This window comes from Ixodes scapularis, unplaced genomic scaffold, assembly GCF_016920785.2.
Source record: "Ixodes scapularis isolate PalLabHiFi unplaced genomic scaffold, ASM1692078v2 PGA_scaffold11__112_contigs__length_91849675, whole genome shotgun sequence".
NCBI lineage: Eukaryota > Metazoa > Arthropoda > Arachnida > Ixodida > Ixodidae > Ixodes > Ixodes scapularis.
This window is the reverse complement of record NW_024609837.1, coordinates 56,981,269-57,007,226: the sequence shown is the minus strand read 5'-3', so window position 1 is coordinate 57,007,226 and position 25,958 is coordinate 56,981,269. Positions and strand designations below refer to the sequence as shown.

Below are 25,958 nucleotides of genomic sequence, written 5' to 3'. Positions count from 1 at the left end.
CGTTTAGGAGAACACAAGAATGGAAAGTTGGGCTAGTTGGTAAGCATCCATGGTGAAAAACAGCGTGAAACACAAAGACACAGAGAAGAGAAATACATACAGGACAAGGTGCTGATTATCAACTTTCTTGTTTTGAAAACACGCGGGTATGGGGTCTTCTTTTTCTATCACTGTGGTGTTTGGTTTTTTTTTTCTTTTACTGTGGGGTCGCTTGTTTTCCGTTTTCTTCGAAGTAGAAATTATCTGAAGTCCAAAAAGGCAATCTCACTGTCCCTGAGGTTCACTGATGGTTGGCCCACCCATATTGTTTTCTTCTTTTCTACATGGTAGGCCTCAATAATCTCCCTAGATAACGGAGTTTTGTGTTTGTACAGTATATTTGTGTGACTGAACCCTGGTTCACATCCGCAGTCCCAGCAATGTATTGCTAAATGGGAGTATGCTCCACCTTTTAATTGAACTGTGATGTTCGCGAAGTCTGATGTTTAAGCATCTCCCCGTTTGACCGATGTATGAGTGTCCGCAGGAAAATGGGATTTCATAGACTGTCCCTCTTTTACAAGGAACGAACTTCATGCCATGCTTAATCTGGCATTCGTCGTTATCTGTTTGATTGTTTATATTTGCACATTTTTTTACCGCGGTTACAATCCTGCTCAGTTTGTTGCGGGCTGAGAATAGGACATTGACCCCATACTGACTTGCGATCATTTCTCCTTCGAAGAAAACAAAAAAGGATCAGCCCCACAGTAAAAGAAAAGAAGCTTTCGAACAGTGAAAGAAAAAGAGGACCCCATACCTGCATGTTTTCAAAATAAGAAAGTTGATGGTCAGCGCCTTGTTTTGTATGTGTTTCTCTTCTCTGTGTCCTTGTGTTTCGTGCTGTTTTTCACCATGAACGTTTAGGAGAACAATTGTGCAGCTTTCCAAATATGTGAAAATGAGTGCGTGCCAGTGTGCTGGCGAAAGTTACGGCGCCGGCAACGCGTCTCTGACCGGTGTGTTTGGCGTCCTATCTCGCCCATACATTCCAAAGTGGTTCCCAAGTGGCAACAAATGACGTCAGAGAAGGCGGCGTGCCGTGTTGTCGGATGTCGCGATCCTGGTAATTAGTGCTAGAAGGCCCGGCAAAAAGCCAGAGCAAACGCGAGTGTGGCTGTCGTGGCTGCGTCCCAACCCCTAGTTACTAAAGCCCCCGTGGACTCAGAAGCTGAAGAGCGACCTGCAGCAGAACAGGCGTCTGCCACATCTCACTCTGCCAGGGTAGCGGCTGGCGACAACGTGGTACTTGTACGATATCGGCGGCTGAAAATAGAGGGGCCAGTTTTCAGGACACGGTAAACGCACCGGTTGGGGACGCGTTCCAGGCACTGTGGCGCAAACACGGAAGCTTCAGGGACCCCTGTTTCAGGCGTTACCTGCGTGAGACACTGAAGATGGCCAATGCAGAGGACCTGAACCGCCTGACGTCCTGCTCCCTGGTGCTCCTGGGACACATCTTCTTCTCCCTCGGCAACAGCAGGGTGGGTGCCCACCCGATGGGTTACCGCAAGGACAGAGGACGTGCTACCTTTGGCCTGCTCCTCCATTAAATACCCTAAAACTTTTTGTGTTAAATGCTTGGGTAGCGCAGCTATGTCGTAAAATTAACTTCCCCCAAAAGAAAAAAGATTTAGTTTGAGAACTACCAAACTAGCTTAATGTTATCCCCCCTTTCCACATATGTCTGCTTGCCCGCTCTGCTTGCAGCCCTGATTGTCGCACTCGTCGGCGCCCATGTATGTAACGCTCACTCTAGAACCTAGTGCAGCGTGACCCCTCTACAGCAAAATCAATTTAACGAAAGAAATCACAGTTTTATTTTCATCTATCAATCAAACTGTCATATGCAGAATTGCGTCTTAGGAGGAATGCAGGGGATGCTAACTGCAGTTTTGGTCTTCCAGGCAAGTGCAAAGCCATGCCAGCATCGCCACATCCTCCTTTTGTACCGCTTATGTTCTGTTCTTTATTTTATTCTTGTTGCTTTTGAAGCTTTTGCAGCTGACGAAACCCTCTCAAAGCGTTTCGAAGTCCTCCTGCTTACTTCTGTTGGTTTTCTTTTTTGACAGTTGCATTGTGTGGTTGATGGAGCTTGCAGCGCAGGTGTTGGACAGCCGGCCATGCTTTACTTACTTTTCTCAAGGCGAAATCGGAGTTAGCTTCAGTAAGAATGCAATTCAGCATTTAAAAAAATAATGCAATTTTTACGTCGCAAGTGACGTGTTGAGCCTGGAGACACTCTGTTATGTTTGGCACGTCGACCCGAGATAGGACAGTCAAATCTTGTTATTTCGAACTCGAGGGAGTCTGAAAATTGGTTAGAATTAAACGGAGTTCGAATTAAAGAAAGCTTATTAAAGGGGTACTCCACCGATTTCTTCATGGTCCCCGATTTGCTTGAAATTTTGCTAAACTCGCCAAACAACATCGCCAAAATAGTATCCCAAATATTAGGTCAAAATAATTTTTTTTCACGAAGTTATTGAATTTACAATTTTGGTCCTCACCGTGTTTTTCAAACTGAAAGTCTCTACTGGCAACAATGAAAAAGTGATGTCAGTGGAAGTGCAGGGGTTCACTCTTTGGACTGTAGAATTTGTTCCCAACTGATTCGAAGCAGTTTCTTGGTGTCAAACGAATGCTTTGGAAAATCGCTCCAGTCCCCGCGCTCCAGCACGGAACAAATGATTGGCATAATCTATATTTTACACTGCTCGCCAGACTGGCAAGCTTACTTTCCACTGACGTCACGGCCCTGAAAAGGGCGGGTATATTTGAATGTTTGTTTTTGCATCATTTTCATTTGCCGATTTCGCAATAACTATTATGAATTTCACGATACTAAATGGCATACCAGAAAGGGTAAAGGCCGGGGAGTCAGAAAATATAGTTAGTTGAGGTAGCTCGAAAAACGGCGGAGTACCCCTTTAAATCAAGTATACTTAACGTGCAGCGCTGCGTTGGGCGGCGCATGTGCACTGAGTTAACACATGAGTGACAAGTTCCGGTAGATTTATTTACACCAATCACCAATGGAAATAATCCGTGGTGCCTGCCTGTGAGTGGTTCCCCAGTCGTGAATCAACAATCATCGCTTGGAGCTTGGAGACTAGCTCTAACGCGGCATTAGCATTCTCTTGGCACGAGAAGCTGCTGCTGTTTTGGTTGTTTTCGTGCACCAAAAGCTTTCTGAAATATGAAGCGGCGCGACTCTACGGAGACAAATAGATACGGCAGTTTCGGTTTCCTTAGCTCACATTCCCACGAAGTGATCTAGCTGTGAGCCGGATCCTCGTTTCTATGCCGACCCCCGAGTTAAAATTCTTATTTTTTTATAAAAACTATTGGCCTAGATTCGAGTAAATACGGTAGCCCGTTACTCAAAAATCGTACGAGAGCGGCTTTTCCCCCTCTCTCGCCCATGGCTTCGACAGCACTGGGTGCAACAAGTGAGATAGTGCGTAGTTGCGTGTTTTCCTCTGTCGCGCTGATTGGCTCACTGGGACCTTCGTCGTTTGCCAAGATGCAGGGAGACGGAGGATACAGTCAAACCCGCTTATAACGAACGCGATAGTTCCGTGAAAAGTGGTCGTTTTATCAGTAGTTCGTTATATCTGGACTTACCTTTAAAACACGTTATGAATAAGGTTAATGAAGGTGGTATTGGCAGTTTCACTCTGCCAGCTCTTTATTTAAAAAAAGTGTTTGCACGATTCTACTGCACTTCCAATTCTAACGCGCAGGCAGATATAGCTTTCAGATAATGAAAATTTAAATTGCTGCTGATTCTACCGTGCAAGTAAAATATAGAACAGATTTTATGAAACGCTCGCCAACGCAAAAATAAATGCCGTGCACTAATCCGACGATGGTTCTTCGCTGTCCGCAGAGCTAAAAAATACTTGCTTTGTTCTAAAGCGTTTCAAGTGCCGTGCTTCCTGAGCATGTACGAGTGCGCAGCCGTCGCCTCTGGCAGGGTCGTCTTTCAAATAACACTTTCCGAGCTCGTCGGGTGGCTGGGATTGCGAGGACACGCTGTGCTGCTCCGTTATCTTTTTCCGCCAGCGTGATTCCCTTTCGTCTGAATAAAACCTCCTAGTGTTTTTTTTTCCCATCTTAAAAAGACAGACACGAGTCCGTAGACGCCAGACAATGTGCTTGATACGGATACCAAAATGGCTAACGTAAACAAACGGTCACAATGGTGATGGGGCTAGCCCCCTTATACCGAGCATCGAATTACTGGGTTTGCAAACATAGAACGAACAGACAAACGCAGTACGACTTGAGAGTTGACTTCCTCCTTATCCCCATGCTACTTGGAAGTGCATTTTTGCTTTTGTAGTTTTGTTTTCCGCGCAGCCGGAGAAACGACTTTGAGCGTCCCCCGGAGGGCCGCGCCCAAAATGTAGCTCTTTTTATCTTTTTTTTTTCTTGTGCGCGGGAGTTTTTATTTTTTTCGAAAGCGGACTTGGAGTGTTTGTTGTAACAGTATGATACTTTAAAAAACGGTTGTTTCATCTGGATCAGTTTTAATGGGTAGGGCCTCAAATTCATATATTTTCTAAAAGCTGGTCATTATATCGATAATATGTGGGATTTTTGTAAGTGGGTTTGACTGTATAGCCGGGGCATTGGAAAGACGCATCCTGTCGTTCTTGCTCGGTCAGTGACCATTGTAACGTCGGCCTTGTGGGTTTGGGCAAGCGCTGCACATTCTGTGGGAGGCAATAAAGGAACGCGTCCTTGCAGGAGAGCATGAACATGGTGACTCCGGCCATGCAGCTGGCCAGCAAGATCCCCGACGTGCACGTCCAGCTCTGGGCCTCGGCGCTGCTCAAAGGCAAGTGTCCGGGCTTTCCATTGAGATGCGCCTCGGCCGCATGATAGACCCTCTTCGAAAGTGTGCGCCATCTACCGTATTTACACAATTGTAAGTCGACTCGATTGTAAGTCAACCCCCCCACATTGCACATCAGAAAAAAAATTTTGATGACCATTTTATTACGAACACGTGAGAACGGCAAAGTATCTGTTTTGAAGCCTCCAACACGCGATCGATGCCTTCTTTGCGTGCTTTGGCTTCGCATGCACGCGCGAGGGGCATGAGATGCGTAGGCATTATCGAAACTAGGAGGTTCACGCTGGGGCGGGACAACTGAAGCTGCTCTCTGTTTTCACTTTGTCCGCGACTAGACTACAACCCGTCCACACTGGTGATGTCAGTCCCGTCACCATCACTGCTACATTCTCGAAGCATGTCGTCGGCGTCCAACGAAATCTTCCACCTTGCAAGTGACCGCATCTCCCGTGCTTGCTCTGCGATCGCATTGCACGTCATGGGTAGGGACCGATTTCGCACTTTTGCGGCGTACGTTGCAAGCCTTTGGACCGCGGAAGCCTCTTCATTTGCCGTCAAGATCCCGCGCCGTTGCAGATTCCATTGGAGCATCGCCCGCTCCGACGGGTCGAACTTGCGTCCAACAGCGCAGTTCTTGGTTGTTTCTGGATGAAGAATGGCCATAAACGAGCACCGAAAACCTAAACTGCCTGGATCACGCTTGTCAATAGAAAAAAAAATGTAGTTGGCACTCCAGCATGATCTTGACACTCGATCGAACGACATGCGACTGAATCGCACGAAAAATTGCGAAAGGATGCCGCAGAGAGTGAGCTGTGAGGCTGTTCCAGCAGCCTCCGGAGTGGCTCTTACTAGAAGTGCCGCCACCCCCGGAAGTCGGGCGCGCGGTGCGCTGTTCACCGCCATATTTTCGGGTTAATTTGCGAATCGCTACCAATAATAGTCATTTGCGCAAATAAAAAAAAACAACATAGATAGAGCGCGCAGAATAGTGCAATGTTGCAGGCACAGCTGGCTGAACTCGTAACAAGCAGAGGCATTCTTAATATTGCGATTGTTTCGTTTTTGTCGGAGGTGGAATGCTTTGGTTCGATTATAAGTCGACCCCCCACTTCAGATTTTCAGAAATTGAAAAATGGGTCGACCTACATTCGTGTGAGTACTGTAGTAACCCTGCACCAATCATCAGAGTCCACCCTTGCTTAGGCACATACTTGGAGCGTGTATTGGACACGAGGGCCGCGTCAGCGTCCGGCGTGAACTCAGCTCAGCTTGCATTGAGCTGCGTCGGCGTTCGGTCAAAGTCTCGTATCCAACCATGTGCTTCGCAACCAAGAAACGGCGACCACCAATGTTGCCCTATCAGATTTTGAAAAGGGTCTATTGCAAACGGATTAAAAGGTTGGCTATCTCTCTGGCATTTCCCGAATGCGTGGCGTTTATAGCCTCTTGTGGACAACGTAAGGAGGCTACTGAAGGCCACGTCGTGAGGGTTATAGTGTCACGTCATTGCGTCACGCGACATGCTGCGACGTGACTCGTCAGGTCCCGCACATAACATAGTGTTATCGCACTGTTACGTGACGTCGTGGTGTCCCATCGCATCACTCGTACATCGGTGTCTCGTAAAGTAACGCGTTAGAGTGAGGAAAATAAGGGGAACAGAAAGATGTAGTTTGCCGTTGGCACCGCCTAGGCGTAACTGACTTCGTAATGTCAAGGAAAACCTATATTACTATGCATTTAGAGCGACTTTGGGATGACGTCACAGTATCACGTGGCATTGTGACTTCATCGAAGCTGTGTCACGGATGCAAAATCCACAAAAGTGGACCGTACGAATGCTATTAATTTCATACTTATCGTCGATCGATAGTGGCTGCCAAGAATAAAGCTGCAAGGCTACATTCAGTTGGCAGCCGGAAAAGCGCTCACTGTTGTCCGAGGTCCAAGCGGCACCCCAGTAGCAGTTTCCAGGCAGAGTTTGGCACGGAAACCACTTGGCTAGTGCTGTCTCTGCTATATGGCTAGACTGAGGACCAGTCTTAAGCCGAAAGAAACAGGAAACCCCGTTCTAAAATACTTTTGCTTCACCGGCGCGCACGTGCAAAAAGGTCGAAATTTGTACAATTCTACGGGCAGTCCGGAAAACTCGGCAGCTAGACACAGTGCCTGGAATGCGCCTACGATGGGTGCGTTCAGTGCCCCGTACCACCCGTACGTCAAAAGTGGCCCCGAAGTGGCAAAAGATGGCGTCAAAGAAGCAGGAGTATTGTGTCGTCAGACGTCGCGATCTTGGCGGTCGGTGGTAAAAGTTTCGGCAAAACGTACAAGCGAATGGGGGTGTTGCCATCATCGCGGAGTCCCGACTCCTGGCCGTCGATGCTCCCGTGGCTACCAGCTGTAGAGCGTGACCCACGGCAAAACGGGCACCTGGCACATCCGCCACAGCTGCCGCGACGCCGCCAAGATCGCGGCCGGCGACACTTCTGCGACGTGGTAGGCCGGAAATCGAGGGACCACTTTTCAGGATGCGGTAAAGACGCCAGTTGGAGACACTCTGTAGGCACCGTACCGACGCGAGGGAACTGACTCGAGCCCCCCTTGCAGACCTATACCGGCTGTGCGGCCAGCCCGTGCAGGAGCAAGAGGCGATCCAGACCCACGCCAACTTCTCCCAGCTGCTACTCAACGACCACTTCCAGGCCTCTCAACTGCCCGAGCACGGGCTCATACAGGTGCGGGCCTCTCTGTCCTACGCCTTTGCGGAAGACGGATCGAAACCTAGAGGCAACGTCACATACTTTATTAGGGAACATGTCTTAAGAAATGGTTGTCTATAGCTTTGTTGCAAGTTTTTCAAGCCACGATAAAATGATGCGCGAGAAATTTTAGGAAATATATAGAAACACCAAGTGTTCCACGGTTACCCGATAATAGGTGCCAGCGTGATCTCTTGTCGTAAAAGATTTTACGAGGTTTTAAGACATACGGTCGTAACCAGTCGTGTTTGAACCAACCTTTATTTCGCAGAGTTTAGAAGGCCTCGAAGCCGATAGCTTCTGCAGAAGTGGAACGGCTTGATGCGCGCAGTCTCAGGGTTTTCCCCATTGAATTGGAAAATGTGACTGCTGCCATCTGTCATCATGGGCAGCCTTCAAGACAGCGAATTTAGTCATCTCTGCCGTCTCTGCAAATCCGGTACTGTCTAGCCCGATTGTAACAAAGTCAACAGGAATCAAAAATCGCTTCGCTATATCTACTTCGTTATAGCTGAAGTTCCGCGTTTTCGGTTTTTATTTTTTCAAAATTCGGCATACTTTTTTCGGGTTTCATTTTAAAATTCAATTTTCGTTTTTCTTCAGTGTGCATTTATGCCCACAAAAGTTTCAGAGACAATGGACCTTTTCAAATACCGACGGCACCAGGCGGTGGCTGCACGAACTAAAAATCGAGGAAGTGACCTACTTGCGCTACCAATCGATAATGGGAGCTACGCTACCAGTTGCTTCGCTCTCTGAGCTGCGTCACGTGCCCAACGCGATTTTAAAGAGGGAAATCCGTAGCGTCCACCCAAACGTTGTGTTTTTCTTTCCGTCCACTTTCTTTTTTTGTGTAACACAATTATATATATGCTGCAATTACGTGTTTTACTCGTCGATCTACAGCCTCATTCCGAATTTTCTCGATTTTTCATGCCGACTTCCACCGCTTGGCATTGGGTGCTCGCACGTGCGCAGAACGCTTCTCGGAAAAGGTCCATCAAGTCAACTAAGATGCTTCAATATGTCAGCAGTTTCTCCTAGTGCACCAACGCAAAGCGGTGAAGCTTGACGCGAGAAATTGGAAACTTCCGAAGACATTGTTCCTCCATAATAATAAACCTGAGACTGGGAGCAAATAAAAAACAGACAGCCACACACATCGTCTCAAAACACAGCTACAGATTTGATTTCACATCAACATATTTATACAATCGTCCCCCTCCCCAGAAGGTTACAAAACATCCTGGCAAAAAGACGTCGCGCAACACAAGAAACAGACGTTCAACTGCCACGGGGTGATCCCAAGCAGCAAGCACGACCAACCAAGGAATGGGCCTTCACTACCCACCGACATTTCACCGAACCCCACTACTCACCCCCAGAAACATTTTCATTTCTCTATCCCAACGGTAAGGATGGCCAACTTACACAATTGCCAGAGCTAACAATACCTATGCATTGTTTCTTTCACAGTTGTTTTTTTCTTTTTAATTATGGGGTTAGTTTACTTAAAGTTGCTGGATCCTGGGAAGGTAGTGCCATTACTTCCCCTGCCCGCTAGCCGGACACAAATACAAACATACAGACGACCAAAACCTCGCAAGCTGATTGGCTTATCAGTTTCCGTTGCCATGGCAATCGCCATTTCAGTCCATTCGGATCTTTGAAGTTTCGAAAGGGTCGTTCTGAACCAGTAGCACCAAGATTGCTATGGAGCTTCATCATACCGAGTTCCTCGCCAATATAAGTGTCTTTGGCACCGTGTATCCAATCAACTTATCAGTTATGCCTATTTTTACCAATCACTTACAACAATATTGTTCTTCTTGCATATTACAAGACAGAAACATTATTTTTTAATGCCACCAGCCACAGACACCGCACTTGGTGGCAGAGTGGAGACGTGCGCCTCTAGCATATGGATAGCAAAATCTTGGTATACAAGAAATGTCTTTATAAAGCAGCCTGTCACCGGGAGTTTGGTTTGGCGCACCAAGAGTGAAGAGGTCAAAGAGAAACCGCTCATTCTATGAACCAAAATGGTGACCGTACGAGGAGCTTGGCACCACTTCTCAGAATCCAGCGACTTTATCTTTACCAGCTTATTCTAAAGTTTGAATATTCGAAAAACTTGAATATACTTCGAGTCGTTGACTTTCGAACATTCAAAAGACTCGGATATATACTTTTTGCTTGTTTGCAGTGGATTGACGGAGAGCCACCTGTGATGAACACCACCGCGGCTTCCACGAGCTCGGCCATCCCCAACATGCTGGCGTGCTGAAGATGTTCGAGCCGCCGAGGATCATGGTCCTCCTTCAGGGAGCGGCTTTCACGAGCTCGGCCATCCCCAACATGCTGGCGTGCTGAAGACGTTCGGCCACCGAGGATCATGGTCCTCCTTCAGGGAGCGGCATCATTGCGGAGCCTGGAACGCGTCTCGAACTGGCGTGTTTACTGCGTCCTGAACCTGGCAATGTGACAGCGGCCTCCGTGACGTCATTTGTTGCCACTTCGGAACCGTTTTTGACGTATTGGCAGGACAGGACGCTAAACAGACCAGTCAAAGACACGTTCCAAGTACGGTAGCTTCGGGCGCCATCGAAAGGGAGCCAACCGGCTTCTCCACCTCGTGAGACGAGACATTGACATAATCGTTCTACACCGCGAAAAGCTCTTGACGTGCCACCTGCAAATGTGGGGGAGGAGAGATAAATGCACGTTTTCCAACATAATCACCTTTAAGCGTGGGCCCCGGCGGCCAAAAACCGCTGGTGGGGCCGCCAGCACTATAATCGTCCTCGGCCAAGCACGATTTGTCATAGACGAAAGGTCCGGTCACGTCGGGTCGTGGTTCCCGACGACGACCATCAATAAACGATTACGTCCCGTTGAACCGTCGTGTTGCTTCATTCTTGGAGGAAAGTCCGACGACTCCACATGCAGAACGGACTCGGATTCGAAAGGGTTTGCATGGGGAACGCGAAATTTGGCCGTATTCAACTAAAATCGGTGGTCTCTGGCACCTTGTCGCCAAGCTCCGGGCGAATTTCACGGAGCCCAAGTTTGAGTCTGGCTGACATACCTACTTTGTGATTATAGTCCCTAGCGAGGTGAGAAGGGGGGAAGGGGCCATGGTTGTCCTGCCTCCAATGCAAGCTTCGTTTCTTCGACGCCGCTTGTCTATGGTGGAGGCAGGGCATTCAAGACATCCTCTCATTCTCATTCTGACAGTGACTACCGTATACATTTTAATTCGAACAAATTAAAAAAATAAAAAAGGGGGGAGGGGGGCAAGAGTTAGACGAGTGTCGTCTTCATTGGGCTCGGCGGACATTAAATGAGGGGACAAGCGTCGCAGTATGTCAATTAATTAAGATTATCTCTTTAATGATTGGTTTTAGGGGTATGTGTTGAAATTACAGTATTGACGGTAATCACTAGAAGAGGTTAAACCAATTCAAAGATATTGCAAAATGGTAAAGATTTTATAGATAGTATTTGTCTTAAATTTTGTGTTTTTTCACTCGGTTTAAAAATACTAGTGCTCGAAAAGAGCGTTGCAAGCCCCGCGCTTGACGACGCTTGGAAGAGCGACGTCATTGCAATCGCGTCGTCACTGTCTCGGCGACGTGTCCTCGACGGTTGCGCCGACGACACGACTGACGACGTGAGCCTAACAACTACGTCACTGGGGACAGGGCTTGATGCTCTCTTTTTGTGCACAATTTTTAACGTGAAAGTTTGTCGATTAAGATCCTAAAAACCATTAAATCTTTGCATTTTTAAATTGCTCTAGCCTCTATTAGTATTGGCGGTCAATACTGGAATTCCAACACGACCCCTTAAACAAATAATTCAGAAGTTTAAAGGTTTTATTTATTTGGTCAACTTATCGCAACGATTATACCCTCGTCTAATGTCCACCCAGCCTGATAAATATGTGGGGAAGGCAGAACTCGCCGAACTCTCGCACCATATTTTTCTAAAATCTGTTTTAATTGTAATCAAACGCTCTGTATACTAGTGCCAAAGAACTACTCGTCCGTGTGAAGGACTCTGACGGGTCGAAGAACTGTTCCGGATGGAATAAATCCTCGCAGGCAGGACGTCTCAATTTAAATGGACACAACTCTCTAAAACATTTTTTGTAGGGATGGGCGAATATTTGGTTATTATGAATAACCAATCGAATTCTGTTCTATTCGCTTCGAATCGAATTTAAGTATTCGACAATATCTAATTATTCGGCAATATAGGATTATTCAACTTTTCTAAATACAGTCAAACCCGACTATATCGAACCAGTTTGCATCGAATTATTTGTTATATCGAGAAATTTTTGCGCACAGTAATGTTACAGTGACGATATATAGCAAAAACTATGGCAGCCGCTACCGATATATCGAACTGCCAAGAGCGCCGTTTTGCTCTGCAAGCTGGCTTTCCCCCAACGCGAGTGACTGCATTGGGGGAAAGCCAGCTTGCCGAGCACGCTAAAGTTTTTTTGTTTTTTTTTGGGCGGCCGCGTTGATTGCAGGGAAAAGAAAAGAAAATATAGCTTTTGCGGAGGGAGCGGAGAGGGTGTGCTCCGTGCCCCCTCTCCCCGCTCCGTCCGCAAAAGAGAATATAGTTTTCTTCCAAGTGGTTAACGCGGCCATCCGGTAAAAAAAAAAAAAAAAGCCAGCTTGTTTTGGTAGCTGGCTTCACCCAACGCAGCCACCTGTTGTAGGGCAAAGCCAACTTGCAGGGCAAAGTGGCGCTCTGCAGAAGGTGCTCCCGCTCGGACGTGCTCTGTGCTCTCGGCATAGTTCAGTGCTAATGCGCGAATATAGAGGCAGTGGCCTCAGTATTTTGGAGTCCGTCGATAGCCTCGAAAAATATCGTTATCGCGGATGCAATGAAAAAAAAAGCAGCAGAAGAGACTAGTTCATTGCATAATATTTCAGCAGAAAGTGGATTTTCGAGAGTCAAATTTATTAAAACTTTTGTATTGAATTACCCGCAATATCGAACTGGTAGACGTTTTCTTGCGAGTTCGATATAAACGGGTTTGACTTACTCTGGCATGGATTTCCGGCCAGGTGGTGCAAGCTGCGACCATTTTGTGCTCCCGAACTCAATACACTTGAAATTAACAATTACAGTACTTGTAACTCCAAATAAGAGAAAATATCAAACTATAGTTTAAACATATCTTGTGGTATTCGTTGCTTGTACTATTAGATTCTAAATTATTCGGCCAAAACCACTATTCGCTTCGAATTCGATTCGGACCCAAAATTTTCTATTCGCCCATGCCTAATTTTTTGTCAAGTGCTTGGACTGGGCACATGTCATAAAACACATGTCATCATAGGCGTAGACTTCAGGGGGCATCAGGGCTCGTGCCCTTCCCTGGTGAGATCTGGGAGGGGGTGGGGGCAAAGCCCCCCCGGGCCCGGGCAATGATCCTTACCGAGATGCTGCTTACGTGCCATGTAACAAGCCTCTAGTTGTGGCATGTAAACAAAACAATGCCCACGTTGCCTTTATTTACAAAATACATGGGAAATGGAATCCCAGCGTGCTTTCAGTAGCTTCAATCTCCAGTTCTGGCGAAAAGGTAACGTGCAGCACCCCCCCCCCCCCCCCCCCCCCGGGAAAATGGAAAGTCTACGCCGCTGCATGTCATAACGTAAAAGTAATGAAAAAAAAATGTTTAAAGGTTTTTTTGGGCCATTCAATCTAAACACATTTTCAGAACACCCAGGCTTTGCTCTTCCCGGCATGCTATATTTTTACCCCTAATAGGCAACACGGTTATGGCACCGAATGCTGAGCAAGGAAGTCTGTTAAAAGCGGCCCTGCTGCTTTGGGAAGGGCTGCAAGCATTGGGATTGCAACCATGGTTTCAATACTGAGAGGCTACCTACAAAAGTAAGAATTTGCTGAGCCACTTGACTGGTAGCAATGGTGTGCTCGCCTAGTATCGGGTCTGTCCAGGCATGCTCCCTTCATTTCGCTCTGAAAGGCCCGTAACTTTCAAGTTTTGAGCCATGCACCTGTCTTGCAAAAGCGAGTATTTCTAGGCTGCGTTTTAAATGTGCGCACACCTACCTTCCTTGTGGGTACAGTCAGATCACGTTAATTCAAACTTCTTGATAATTCAAATTAACATACAGGTACCATCCTATATGTCTCTATGGGAGAAAACTCCCGGTAATTCAAACTTTTGCTTTATGCAAACAAATTTTCTATCCCCCTTGAGTTCGAATTAACGAGATTCGACTGTACTATGAAAGAAAACGAGAAAAGTTGAAAGGTTTACATACTTCTTTCGTAGGTTGGCTTTTTTTTCTTCTTTTTGGTCCTTTCAGACGCTTCGTAGCATTCACTGACAGATGTTAACAGACATTTGAATTGGACCATGGCTGGTGCATGATGGGACGCCAGGGCACTGATTTCATGGTCGCGTCTCGTGGACGTTACAGACTGTGGCAGATGGTGGTGGATGCTAACGTGTCGCTGCTCGCACGAGTAGCAGACGGTGTCGGACAAACTAGACGCACCGAAAGTTGCGACAGGGAGACATTAACAGACGGTCCAGTACCGACGACCAGGGTTTACAGTGGAACAATTTTAGCTTGGGGAAAATACATCTTGTGGTGTGTCTTATCTAAACACGCAGAGTGTATTTTTTAGTTGTGTTTAATGCGCAAATGGAATAGTAAAGAGCTCCCACAGAGAATTCCCAAAGACATCATCCCTTCTCGTATCCTGTTTCGACCGACCTGTACGTGCTGACTAAACTTATCCGGAATACAGGAACGGTGCCTTATCTCGTGGGAGCACTACCCTAGTGGCAGCCGAAAAACTGAAGTGCTCGATGAAACCGTCCGGGGAATGACGCTTGCTCGTGGCCAAACCCGCTGCTAGCCCAGGGACAATGCAGCTATTTTGCCTGCAAGGCGATCTATGCTTTTCGCCTCGCTCGGTAGGAAAATCAAATGTTTTCTGATTGAATCATCCGATCACCGCCTGTTTTAACAGCCACCTATCCATCTTCGTGGGAAATGACGGTGCTAAGTATAGATTGGCTGGCCAGCAAAATTGCTTTGGTGTCCACGGGTCAGCAAGCAGCCTCCCCTATTTGGGCTGCTCCATTGAGCGCTACGTTGGGAAGCAGTTCTTCAGCCGCCGCCAGGATAGCGCTCCCAACCAGACTTGTATGGTACTCGTTATAAGTAACTACGAGAGTAATTTGATTACTTTTATAGTAATAAAAGTACTTTTAGCTATTACTATTTTTTTCAACCTCCTCTCCTCGGTTTCAGAGTTTACGACCACTACTTAGTCACCACAGTTCAAACTAAAATTGCTGCAATATGTCCAGGTTATCAGCTTCTAAATCCTGCGACAACAAAGAATGAAATGATCGTTAGCGAGCTGTACGAAAGGAGGTCAGGCTCTTTGTCTGGTCAGTTTATACAGTGGTTTTTGGGGGTTTCAAGCTGGCACTGTGATGTCTGACCTCGCAACGAAATCCTTTCAGTAGAAAGGTTGATGTTAAAAAAGTAATCTCTTATTCACATCCAAGATAAGTGGTTGGCAAACTAAAAAATGCACCACCATTTTTCAAATTAAATTTTTTTAGTGCTTTTCTGCGTGAACTTCCGCGGGTGTGGCACAAGCGAGTGTGAGCATTCCTTTGAGAGACGAAGTTAAACCTCGTTTGCTCCCTTTAGAAACTGGGATCTAGATTGACCTCCCAGAACATCACCTTTTGCCCATTGTGGCTTATCTAATGCCCCCAAGTTTGTAGAAAGAAGTGTTTCCCCTCTCCTTCCTGATGACGGCCTTTTAAATTTGTACGCAAGTTTTCTACCATGGATTTCTCTAACCAAGCCTCCAGCAAGGGGATGGTGTACCATAAGTGGTGGATTAAGAAAAGTGGTTTGTCATCCGGTGATTATAGTACAGTAATAGACAATACAAAAGGCCGGTTTCCAAACCGGCAGAAAAATCTGCTGGTTTGGAAATCTGAAGTAATAAAAAAAGTAGCAGTTACTTTTTCAAGTGATGGGCAATTACTTTCCCTCAACTAATCAAGTAATGTAATTTAATAGTTTTGAACAGAGTAAGCGTAATTGTAATCAATTACTTTTTTGAGTAACATGTACGAGACCATGAGAAGACGTTCGCTTCTTCCAGACAAGTATGGTGACCACTGTACTTGTTAAAGCTGGTTTCTCTCGCATTCTCCTCACCCAAATTTTCTTTGCTTCCTTTTCTCCCTCTTTTACGAAATTATAGTCAGTGAGAGGTTAAGAACTCGGTAGACGGTCCACCACGAGCACAAGCGATCGCCAGCTTGTGTCCGAACAAAGATGGGCGTGTATAAAAAATCCTGCACCGGACAATGCTGCTTTGTGTTTGCCGACAGCTCTGGCAGACCCAGGCGATCACAACGCAAAAGAATTCGACCGAGCTGGAAAACACTGCTTCCGTACATAGAACTACGATATAAAGGGCAAGAGCTCATCAATATGGCCTCCGGTGAGAGATCTTAGCCTGAAGCATGTCATGTGAAACCGCCCTATACGTAATATCCCTAGTCATCGCCCACCCCCCTGCCACCTGAAATTCATAAAAAAGTGTTTGTACTTATAGATACGCCAGCTGAACGGAGGAAGAAAAATGCAAAACAGAGAGTCACAAGGAACATACACATGCACTCCGCTGGACTAACAACTATTTACTGAATACCATCCTTTTCTTCGTCGACTTACATTTAATGGGTAACTTCTTCGTCGATTTTAATTATTGCCTATATGAAATATTTGTCCCTCGTCTTCATCACATCAGTTTGAAAAACCTTGCATCCCCAGAGATAACGTCTCCTGTGGGCTCATGCCGGCTATTTTACACGGGGGTGTTTCCTGCAAATACTTCTTTTCTCTTGCATGTACCACAATGGAGGCAGTGCTTACGCAATCTTCCTCCTTCTCCTCAATGGCTAGGGACTCTAGAATTCCCCTTGCGATTTGATTTTTGTGTCCAGCCATGACGGTGATGTCTGAGAAAAAGGGAGCACATTGGCATTCGCGACAATGCGCTGGAAGATGGCCCTCTGCTGCAATTGTGCGCACGGAGGCGGCGTGTTCTCTGGTGCGTTCATTGACACAGCGCCCAGTTTGTCTGATGTAACATTTCCCACATGACAGCGGAATGTTGTAAACAACAGCGCTTTCACATGGGGCATGGGGCATGGAGCGGCTTCGCGGCGACTTTACTTCGGCGGAGACAGACTTTGACCTTAATTAAAGCACTCTGCGGTTACATTCCAGGATATGGGGCGTTCACTTACCTCGTGATCCCTGACTGGGTTATTGCTCGTGCTATCTTTCCAACCTTTTGTTCCGGGTAGATTTTTTTTTTTTTTTCTTTTGTAAGCAACACAATTTTATTTTGTTATCTCCATTGTTTTCGCATGGATACAGCTACCACTTTGGGGTTGCTCACGGAGAAAATTCGTAAACAAAGAGAAGTGTCTTTCCCTCCTTCGTTTTACTTTGTCACGGACGTCGTCCAACTATAAGGTCTGCGGCCGCGGCATTCAGGTAGGACGAGTGTTCGCGGATAGCGGAGTCCGCGTTGGGGTTTTGAAGGGGTGTGCGATGACTTGGTGTTTTAGAGCGCGGCTCTTAGGCGCCCGTTTCCGGCTTGAGCGGCATCGCCGTTGGCGTTGCCGTCGGCGTAACTGCGCGGTGCATTATGGGTAAATTTCCTTGCTAAATCTAGCGGAAAAATTCCCCCCTCTAAATCTAGCGGAAAAAATTTCACCGCTAAATCTAGCGGAGAAAATTTCCCCGCTAAATCTAGCGGAAAATGTTCCCGCTAAATCTAGCGGAAAAATTTTCCCCGCTAAATCTAGCGGAAAAATTTTGGTCACGTGACCCGGGGGGGTCACGTGACCTGGGAAGTCCCGTGACACCCCGAGCTCACGTGACGCCCTCCTGAGGTCACGTGACCTCTGAGGGGGGGCACGTGATTTCCCCCACGTGACCCCACCAAGGTTACGTGCCCTCGGGGGGGGGGGGGGGGGGGGGGGGTCACGTGACCCCCCCCCCCCTTCCCGAGAACACGTGGCCCTCAGTACCCTTCCCTCCTCCTCCTCAAGAGCTGCGCTCCAATTCGGCGTTACAGGAAGTGGTAAACGGCTTTCACTTTTTTTTTCTGGAAATCGATATTGGCCCAAACAATGGGAAGGGCGATGAGTCGGGATATTACGGTAGTCTGCGCTCAGCCTCACCATTAGTTTGTAGGTGCCCAAGTCTCAGCTTTCGGGTTGTCCGTTCATTTCAAAGGGGCGAGCGAGGGTTCCCTTCCAAACATGTAAAAGGCAAAAAAGGCATCCTCGTTACTGTTCGATTGACTTCATTGAAGTCGATTGTTACACCATGTTAATGAGCTTGTGCCTTATGTTTTTCCTTGCCATTTTTAAAATTTATTTACTATTTCAAATGGTTTAACTAGGGGATTACTACTGGTTACTTATTGCATTAATGAACTAGGCAAGCCCCATTTTCTCTCTTCTCCCAGAAGCCCAGATAGGATTGAGAGCCAATCCCATATCTTATGTCATAGGACGGGCTACTGTGCAGAGCCGAGCGATGGCCCATCCCATGTTGGGTTTCGTCATAAAGCAGTTGTACATTAAGACCGTGCAGAATGAAGATGGACAACTGCCTCACCCTGCACACTTTTATTTGTATCCTTCTTGCACTAATAAGAACACAAAGGGTTTTTCGTACCGTTGCGCTTCTCATTTCGGCCTAAGAATGGTCCATAAAAGCTCTCATATTTTTTTGTATTTCTCGCCACACTACGACGCCAACTAAAGGTTCCTGCAGACCTCGAGAACCTCGTGCCGACACGTGGTACGTGTGCCAAGGTGCCGCCTAAAAGAACTCGAGCTTGTTGCGCTTGCGGTCTTGTAAGGCCTTGCCCACGGGCACGCCTGGGTCGTAGTGGTACCCCGCCAGGGCCCGGAACATGATGGCCCTGAGCTTCTTGAGCTTGTCCTTCTCGTTGATGCGCAGCTCAGGCTTGGGGGCCTTGCTGCGCAGCTTGTTTTGGTGGATCAGGGCCTCGTGATGCAGGAACTCCCAGTACTCGGCCGTGCTGGGGTCCAGGTCCTGCGAACCGAGGTTTTCCAGTGACCGACACGACTTTTGCGGAGAAGGGCGTGTCCAAAGAATATATATAAATAAAGGAGAGATACACAATTTTGAAATGGTGGACTCTGACCTCCGTGAGATTATGAGATTTGGAACTTTGCAAACTTGGTCTCGAAAGAAATTCGGAATCTCTTGAAAGTTTGGAACTATGGGACTCGAACCACGGAAAACATTGAAAGCTCCTGACTCTGTGAATTAGAAGCTTGGCAAAGTTAGAAATTTTCTAAACCTTTCGAATTTGGCGGGTTGGCAACGCCTCTAGTTTAGACAAAGTCTCGGCTAAGGTGATGAAGAGCAATAACAAGAGGGCACACCCGTTAGGTTGTGCAGCTTGCAGATAGCTGCAAACCGATTCCTAGTCACTAAAGGTATGGTCTAGAGTCACTTAATAATAATAATAATAATAATAATAATAATAATAATAACCCTTAATAGCTCAGGAGAGCCGCAGCACCGCAGAAGGGCAACAACCCGTACGATGGAGGCCCACAGAGCTACGCTTTAGAGTTTCGACACATCAGCCATCTTGTTGCTTGAAGTCACTGCCACCAGTTAGTCTAAGACCTTATCTGACGTCGCAGGAAATGTCCTCAGTCCTTCGGAAAGGTTAGAACGGTCCGGGACGGAGTAGAACGGTACTGCACGAGGTAAGGAAGTCGCATTTTCGAGATTGCACCTGCTCTGCACCTGGCAACAAAATGGCGGCACCCGGGAGACAATCGGGGAATGGCACGCCAAACTCTGATGAGCATGGCCTACCTACTGGCTCTGGCATGGTCGAGTCACCTCCATCCCCAAAAGAGGCAGTAGCAAGCAACTTCCCCATCTACTGTCACAATTGCTCCTCATAGGGCGTTCGCGATTGGTCTAGATTGGTCCCGAATTTCCCCGACCGTCCTTACCGCTAAGCAAACAGTTTTTCTAGTTTATGCACTACCTGAGCAGATCCGAGCCATCCACTGATGCGTAGCTAGGAGCCAAACACTCCATAGTATCTGCATTACTGTTTACAAAATGTGCAAGCCTCTGTACTGCTTTATTACACAAACACAGAGACTGGGATCGATTCCTCGACATCCAGTCAAGCCAAATAGAGGTTCCTCAAAATCAAAGGGTTTGAAAACCCTTTGTCTAAACAGGGCCTTCACCGACTGCAGACGAGTCTCGGCCGACGCAGCTCTTGCACCCACCCATATCCTGTGCTGGCTCGCAGGAAGTGACAACTTAAAGGAGCTGTGCAATAATTTGAGGGCTTTGCTTGAATAATTGTGGAAGTTGATGCCTGACACTTCTGCAGTGAACTACAGAAAATAGATTTTGCCTGGATACCCTAGTTTTAAGAAAAATGAAAAAGATCCAGGCTTTTGTTGCCTCTCAACTCGTACATCGTCTTCCGGGTCACGTGCGCAGTGACGTCACTTGAGTAGGCGCAGGATTCTGGAAAAGTTCTCTCTTTAGAGCCATCAGCGAGCAGCGAGAACTCATCCGCTCGCGACCGCGTGACCATGTGCTGGCGGGCGCCCCGCGGAATATATGGTGAAAGGAGGAAAGTCTCATCCAGGTCTGGCCATACCCATCCTTGCCCATCCGGCGCTGTCCCCCTCCCCCTCCGGCTTCTGGCGGCTATTCGCGGTTTTGTGGACCAAGGATAGATGGCGCCACTAAAACTCCGTATAATAAAAGTTTTGTCGATAATACCAGGGTTTTGACGCATTTATATATATGTTGGAAAGACAAGATTTATAGAAAAGTTACCTTTTATCGAGCAGGTATTCGCACGTGCTTGCTATCTGTTTTACAACTACCCAAGTGACGTCACGCCGCTTGTTTCTCATGGCCGCCGCTCGTGGCTGCAGGTCGGGAAATATTCCGAGTTTTGCCTTGCTATTACGCGGTGGAATTGCAACATTTCGATGAAAGGAGGTGTGTTTTCTGCCATTTGTGACACAGTGAACAATATCGAAAGCTGAAAATGCCAATTCTTTCAACGTTAAAATCGTTGCACAGCTCCTTTAACACTACGAATTCGATATCATGCAGGCGTTGCGCCGCTGCAACAGGGCTTCCTTGTGAGTGGCGTGTAGGCCAGCCCGAGCAGTCGAGTGACGATGATGACGATCGATGGAGTCCCTGTCGGGCATAAGTCCCGGTGCCTAAGTGACGGTGGCGGGATTTACCGACCCAAGAACGAGTTCCACATATGACAGTTTTGTCAGATACGACAGTTCTACACTGCTCAGAGAGGAGTGAAACTCAATAACGCAGCCAAACTAAACCTACGCGCACCGACTAAGCGACTTATCTTGCCTCGGGGCAACGTGCAATTATGGCGCCTTTAACGTGTTTCCGACCGGTGCGTTTACCGCAGAAGTGTTATGCTGTTGCCGGTCGCGACCTTGGCAGCTCCACAGCAGCAGTGGTTCACGTGGCAGACGCCTCTTCTGCTGCAGGTCGCTTTCCAATGTGACAGTCCACGGAAGCTTCGGCAGTGAGAAGTTGGGATGCCATAACGACAGCAACACTCGCATTTGATCTTACTTTTTGCTGGGACTCCTAGCGTCAACCGCCAGGATTGCAACATCCGACACCGGGACACGACGGCTTCTGCGACGTCGTTTGCTGCCACTTTGGGACAACTTCTGATGTACGGGCGGGATGGGTTGCTAAACAGACCAGTCAAAGGCACGTTCGAGTCGCCGTACTAGAATTGACCAAAGTGCGAGCAAGGCACCTACCGGCCGTCTTTTCGGCCGCGCACTCTGAGTGGGTCTTTCGTATTGCTAGAGACTGTATTGCCACAAACCTTCTCTTTCTGCTGGGTGTTTGCATTGGAAAGACTCAGTTCAGAGACGACAGATTACACACAAGTGTCGCCGGTGGCAGTACGGTGCCTGGAACGTGTCCGGCTGGTGTGCTCAGCGTCCTATTCCGGCCATGCATCGAAAGTGGTCCAAAATGGCAACAAATGACGTCGCTAAGGCAGAAGCGTCGATGATGCTGTTGGATGGTCAAAAAGTTCAGGCAATTAAAAAGCACCGGCAAACGTGAGTGTCACTGTCGTTATAGCGTCCCAACTCGTGGCTGCCGAAGCTTCTATGGTCTGTCAAGCTGGAGAGCGACCTGCAGCAGAACAGACTTCTGCAACATCCACCCCTGCTGCTGCAACACTGCCAGGGTCGCGGCTGGCGACAGCGTGACACCTCTATGACATCATCGGGCAGAAATCGAGGAACCACTTCTTTGGATAAGGTTAACACACCAGACACGTTCCAGGCACCATGTGGAGTGCAAGTTCGTCTGCTTCTTTTGCAGGGGTTGTGGTGACATCAGAATGCCAAGCTCTGACTGGTTCTGAATGAAGAATAGTGGGGTAGACCTCAAAGCAGCTTGCTTTGAGGTCTACACACTATCCTTCAATCAAAGCCAACCGGAGCTCGGCGTGGTTCTGACGTCGCTGCAACTCCTGCGCAAGCAGCAGACGACTTGCTCTCTGCATAACGGCATGGAGCGGTGCAGCTCACCTCCAGCTTGACCCGGCCATCGATGCGGAGCTCCCAGAGCCAGTCCGGATAGTCGGAGTCAGGCCCTAGTGGTACGTCGCTGCCCTCGCGAAGGATGTTGCTGCCGCAGCAGAGGGTGGTCAACTTCTCCGGGTCCGTCTCGACGGGAAGCTTTTTCTTCTTTGTCTGCAGGGCCAGCCCTCCTGAGGGCAGTCAAGTATTGCTATATGGACAGCGAGCCGACCAGAAAACATGTCTCTTCGCCCATGGGAGAGGGAGTGATAGCGTGTGTGACAAACGCTACGAAGCTCTGCCCCCCCAACTATGGTTTGCTGTTCGGCGGTGGAGAGCAGGTGGGTGAAAACCATGCAGGGAGGAACGTCAGTTATCCCACTTCCAATTCGAGCTTCCTACCCTCGGCAACGCCTCAACTTTCGTGCACCTCGAGCGCGTGCGCGCAGGCAAAGCGCTGCAAAGGGCATGGAGTGTTGCAGTCGCTGCGGGTCATCACAATAATGAATCCATTCCCACAGAACAAGCAGCACTTTACTACTTACAACACTGCGAATAATACATGAACATTTGAAAGCTTACAAGCCCGAAACCCTCAATCGTTCACATTAGTTGTCGTCATTCCTCAGATTGGGCAAGTTCGTTGTTCATGTTGGTCGACGTTGCAGCGCACTAAAAAAACTCATTCAAGCTTTCACAGACACAAGGAACAAAACTCTCGCACAGCGCTCACTAACAACTTTGTATTGCATGATTAACTTCTACTGTAATTTGAGACAATTTTCAAATATAAATAACGAAAAATAAGAAGGTAAAAAATTCCTTCTGACGCTTAGGCAAACTTGTGGCTAACTAATGTGTTAGTATGCCGTCTATAATATTGTCACAAAAAGAGATTGATTATTTAGCTGCAACTTTGCCCAAGCGCTAGAAGGAATTTTTTGCCTTTTTATTTTTAGTCTTTTTCTATTTGAAAATTGTCTCAAATTGAAGTAGAAGTTAATCACGCAATACAAAGTTGTTAGTGAGCGCTGTGTAAGAGTTTTGTTCCTTGTGTGTGTGAAAGCTTGAGTTTTTTTAGTGCGCTGCAACGTCAACCAAAACGTTGTTCCTCTTTTTCTTTCCGTGTTTGTCGGGTACACACATGCCGGCACAGCTTAGCAAACTTCTTCCTTTTCTGGTTTTACTCCCTGTTCGTGCAACGCCAACAGAGGTTTATCCGACGTCAGTTGCAACTAAAGTTACTGGATCGTAGGAAAGTAGCGCCACTGCCTTTCCTATCTGCCAGTCGGACACAGACAGATACTAACATGCAGACAACCAAAATCGCTCAAGGCGATTGGCTAATTTGTCTACGTTGCCATGGAGATCGCCATCTCGGTCCATTTAAATCTTCAAAACTTTCAGAGGGTCATTTTAGACCAGTCGCGCCAAGATCACCATGGAGCATCATCGTACTGGAAGCGTCCCCCGCCAATATAAGCATCTTTGGCACTGTGTATGCAATGAACATATCAATCATGCCCATCTCCACGGATCTCTTACAATTATATTGATCTTCTTGCGTATTTAAAAACAGTAAACTTAGTTTTCAGTTTTACCAAACACCGAAACAGCATGTGGCGATGGTACGAAGATGTACGCTTGTTTCTCCGGTGTGTGGATACCGAAACCTCGGCATACAAGAAATGTCTCCATAAAGATATCCGTCAGCAGAGAATTTAGATCAGCTCACCAAGAACGGAGGGGTCAGGGAGAAATTGCTCATTTCACGGACCAAGATGGCGACCATACGGGAAGCTTGGCGCTACTTTCCCAGGATCCAGTGACTTTAGTTGCAACATGTAGCGCTTGCTGGAGGCCAGGCGTTCAAAAGACATGCCCTGTCGTTCTCACTCTGTCTGTGGCCACAGGTCATGATTTCTTTGTTCATTGCAGCGAGCCTCGTACTTGTTCGTCGACAAAAAACAAGAGTAAAGCTATACGCACTCCGGAGTGCGCTTCGCGCGGAAATGGCTATACGCACTCCTCCGAGAGATCATGCCGCTCGGGCCACCCTTTTCGAACGGCGCGTGAATCACTGGGGCGCTCGTTAACACAGCCCCCCGCCTGCGTTCACGCCGCTTCGCGGCGACAGTATCGGCTGCTAATTACAAAGCGTAACCAGTACACGCCGCTTCGCGGCGTCCAGCCGGCAATCCAAGCCCCGCTGTCCCCGATCGCACCTCCGGAAAGGGAGTCCGATACCATTTAGTTCTGCGAAGTTTCTCGACAACATTCGATTTCTTTTTTTTTTTTTTTTTTTATTGTTCATCGCAAAAAAGGAAATGTCGTAAATATCGCCAAATGTCTCGACAAAACAAAATTGTCGTAAATATCGCCAAATGTCTCGACAAAACAAAATTGTCGTAAATATCGCCAAATGTCTCGACAAAACAAAATGTTCGAGGATCGAACCCGCGTCTACGTGAGTATGAGGCGGACACCCTAACCCCTATGCCATGGCACCGCTTAGGAAACTCGTTGTGTCCACTCTTTTTATACGAGAAAAGCGGAGTGCGTATAGCCATTTCCGTCCGAAGCGCACTCCGGAGTGCGTATAGCTTTACTCAAAAACAATGCGCCCTTTAGGCATTTTCCTCTCCACTTTCTCGAAGGCTTCGTTCGCAAAGTACCAGTGGATTTCCAAAAGCCATAAACAAGGGAAGACAGCCATTGCTAGTACAAGCAGACGACGCCCGCGTCCGGCGTCCGAGCGTGCTCCCTATTCGCGAGGAGCAAAGGACGCTCTTGTTGGCTCTGAGTGGAGGGATGGAGTGGGTAAAGACAAAGGCAGCTAGTCTTTGTGTTCATCCGTTATCCTTCCAATCCGAGCTCGCAGCTGTAACCCGCCGAGCAAGGAGCAGACGAATTTGTTCCCCGCATTGGTTATTTTGGCTCCGAAGAGCTGGGGTGTCATGGCAAAGGAACTCATTCCCGCAAAACGTATTCGCCAAATTGCGGTCGCCTCCGTTGCGTTTCACGTGATTCAACTCCCGTACGGACCGTGGTTTTTGATAGCACGAAATAACGTGTATTGCGGCGTGGGTAGAGGCACGGGTCTGGTTACGTGCAGTAACTGCGCCCATTTTTTTCGTGCAGCATCGAAATGACGTACCCGCTGCTGCTGCGGCGACTGCTTTTCTTGCATACTGTCTCTTCCAAGTGTGCAGTACTGTGCTCCGTGTACAACCCTGATTTAAAAGCGAGTTCACCGCAAACTTCCCTAAGCGCATTCCGACCGCTATGTGAGCAGCCATTTTGTACACTGTTTGCGTCTTGGCCAGTCTTGGCTTCTTGGCGTCCCCAAAGCGATCGAGTGAATTTGTATCTGCCGAAATTTGCACATGTAATCGAATCGTGGCAACAAGCAAGTAAACTTGTGTCATGAGTCTTTTGTTATTTTTTTTATGATTTAACAAGGGACAACATTTGGTGCAAAATTGAAAGGAGGATGTAAACTGTAACACGGCTCAGTAATAGTCAATATGTGTGCCAATAGCCAGCATCCAGCCAT

The 25,958-nt window shown here is 47.6% G+C and overlaps 2 protein-coding genes across 2 annotated transcripts in view; one reads left to right on the top strand and one right to left on the bottom strand.

Annotated features, from left to right (window-relative positions):
• Window positions 1-10,564, top strand: part of LOC8035797 (MAU2 chromatid cohesion factor homolog) — a 56,916-nt gene extending 46,352 nt beyond the window's left edge. The window contains exons 14-17 of the mRNA XM_029966209.3: window positions 1,412-1,523; window positions 4,795-4,885; window positions 7,514-7,641; window positions 9,872-10,564. Of these exons, the coding sequence (XP_029822069.1) occupies window positions 1,412-1,523; window positions 4,795-4,885; window positions 7,514-7,641; window positions 9,872-9,952 (412 nt within the window). The 3' untranslated portion in view covers window positions 9,953-10,564. The remainder of the gene's footprint in view (window positions 1-1,411; window positions 1,524-4,794; window positions 4,886-7,513; window positions 7,642-9,871) is intronic.
• Window positions 10,565-18,362: 7,798 nt separating this feature from the next.
• Window positions 18,363-25,903, bottom strand: LOC8035799. Its single transcript, XM_002400603.5, has 3 exons — window positions 25,560-25,903; window positions 22,412-22,593; window positions 18,363-18,848 (listed from the first exon to the last, which is right to left on the bottom strand). Exons 1-3 carry the CDS (start codon window positions 25,828-25,830, stop codon window positions 18,612-18,614), a joined length of 690 nt encoding a protein of 229 aa, XP_002400647.4. The 5' UTR covers window positions 25,831-25,903; the 3' UTR covers window positions 18,363-18,611.
• Between the last annotated feature and the right edge of the window lie 55 nt (window positions 25,904-25,958).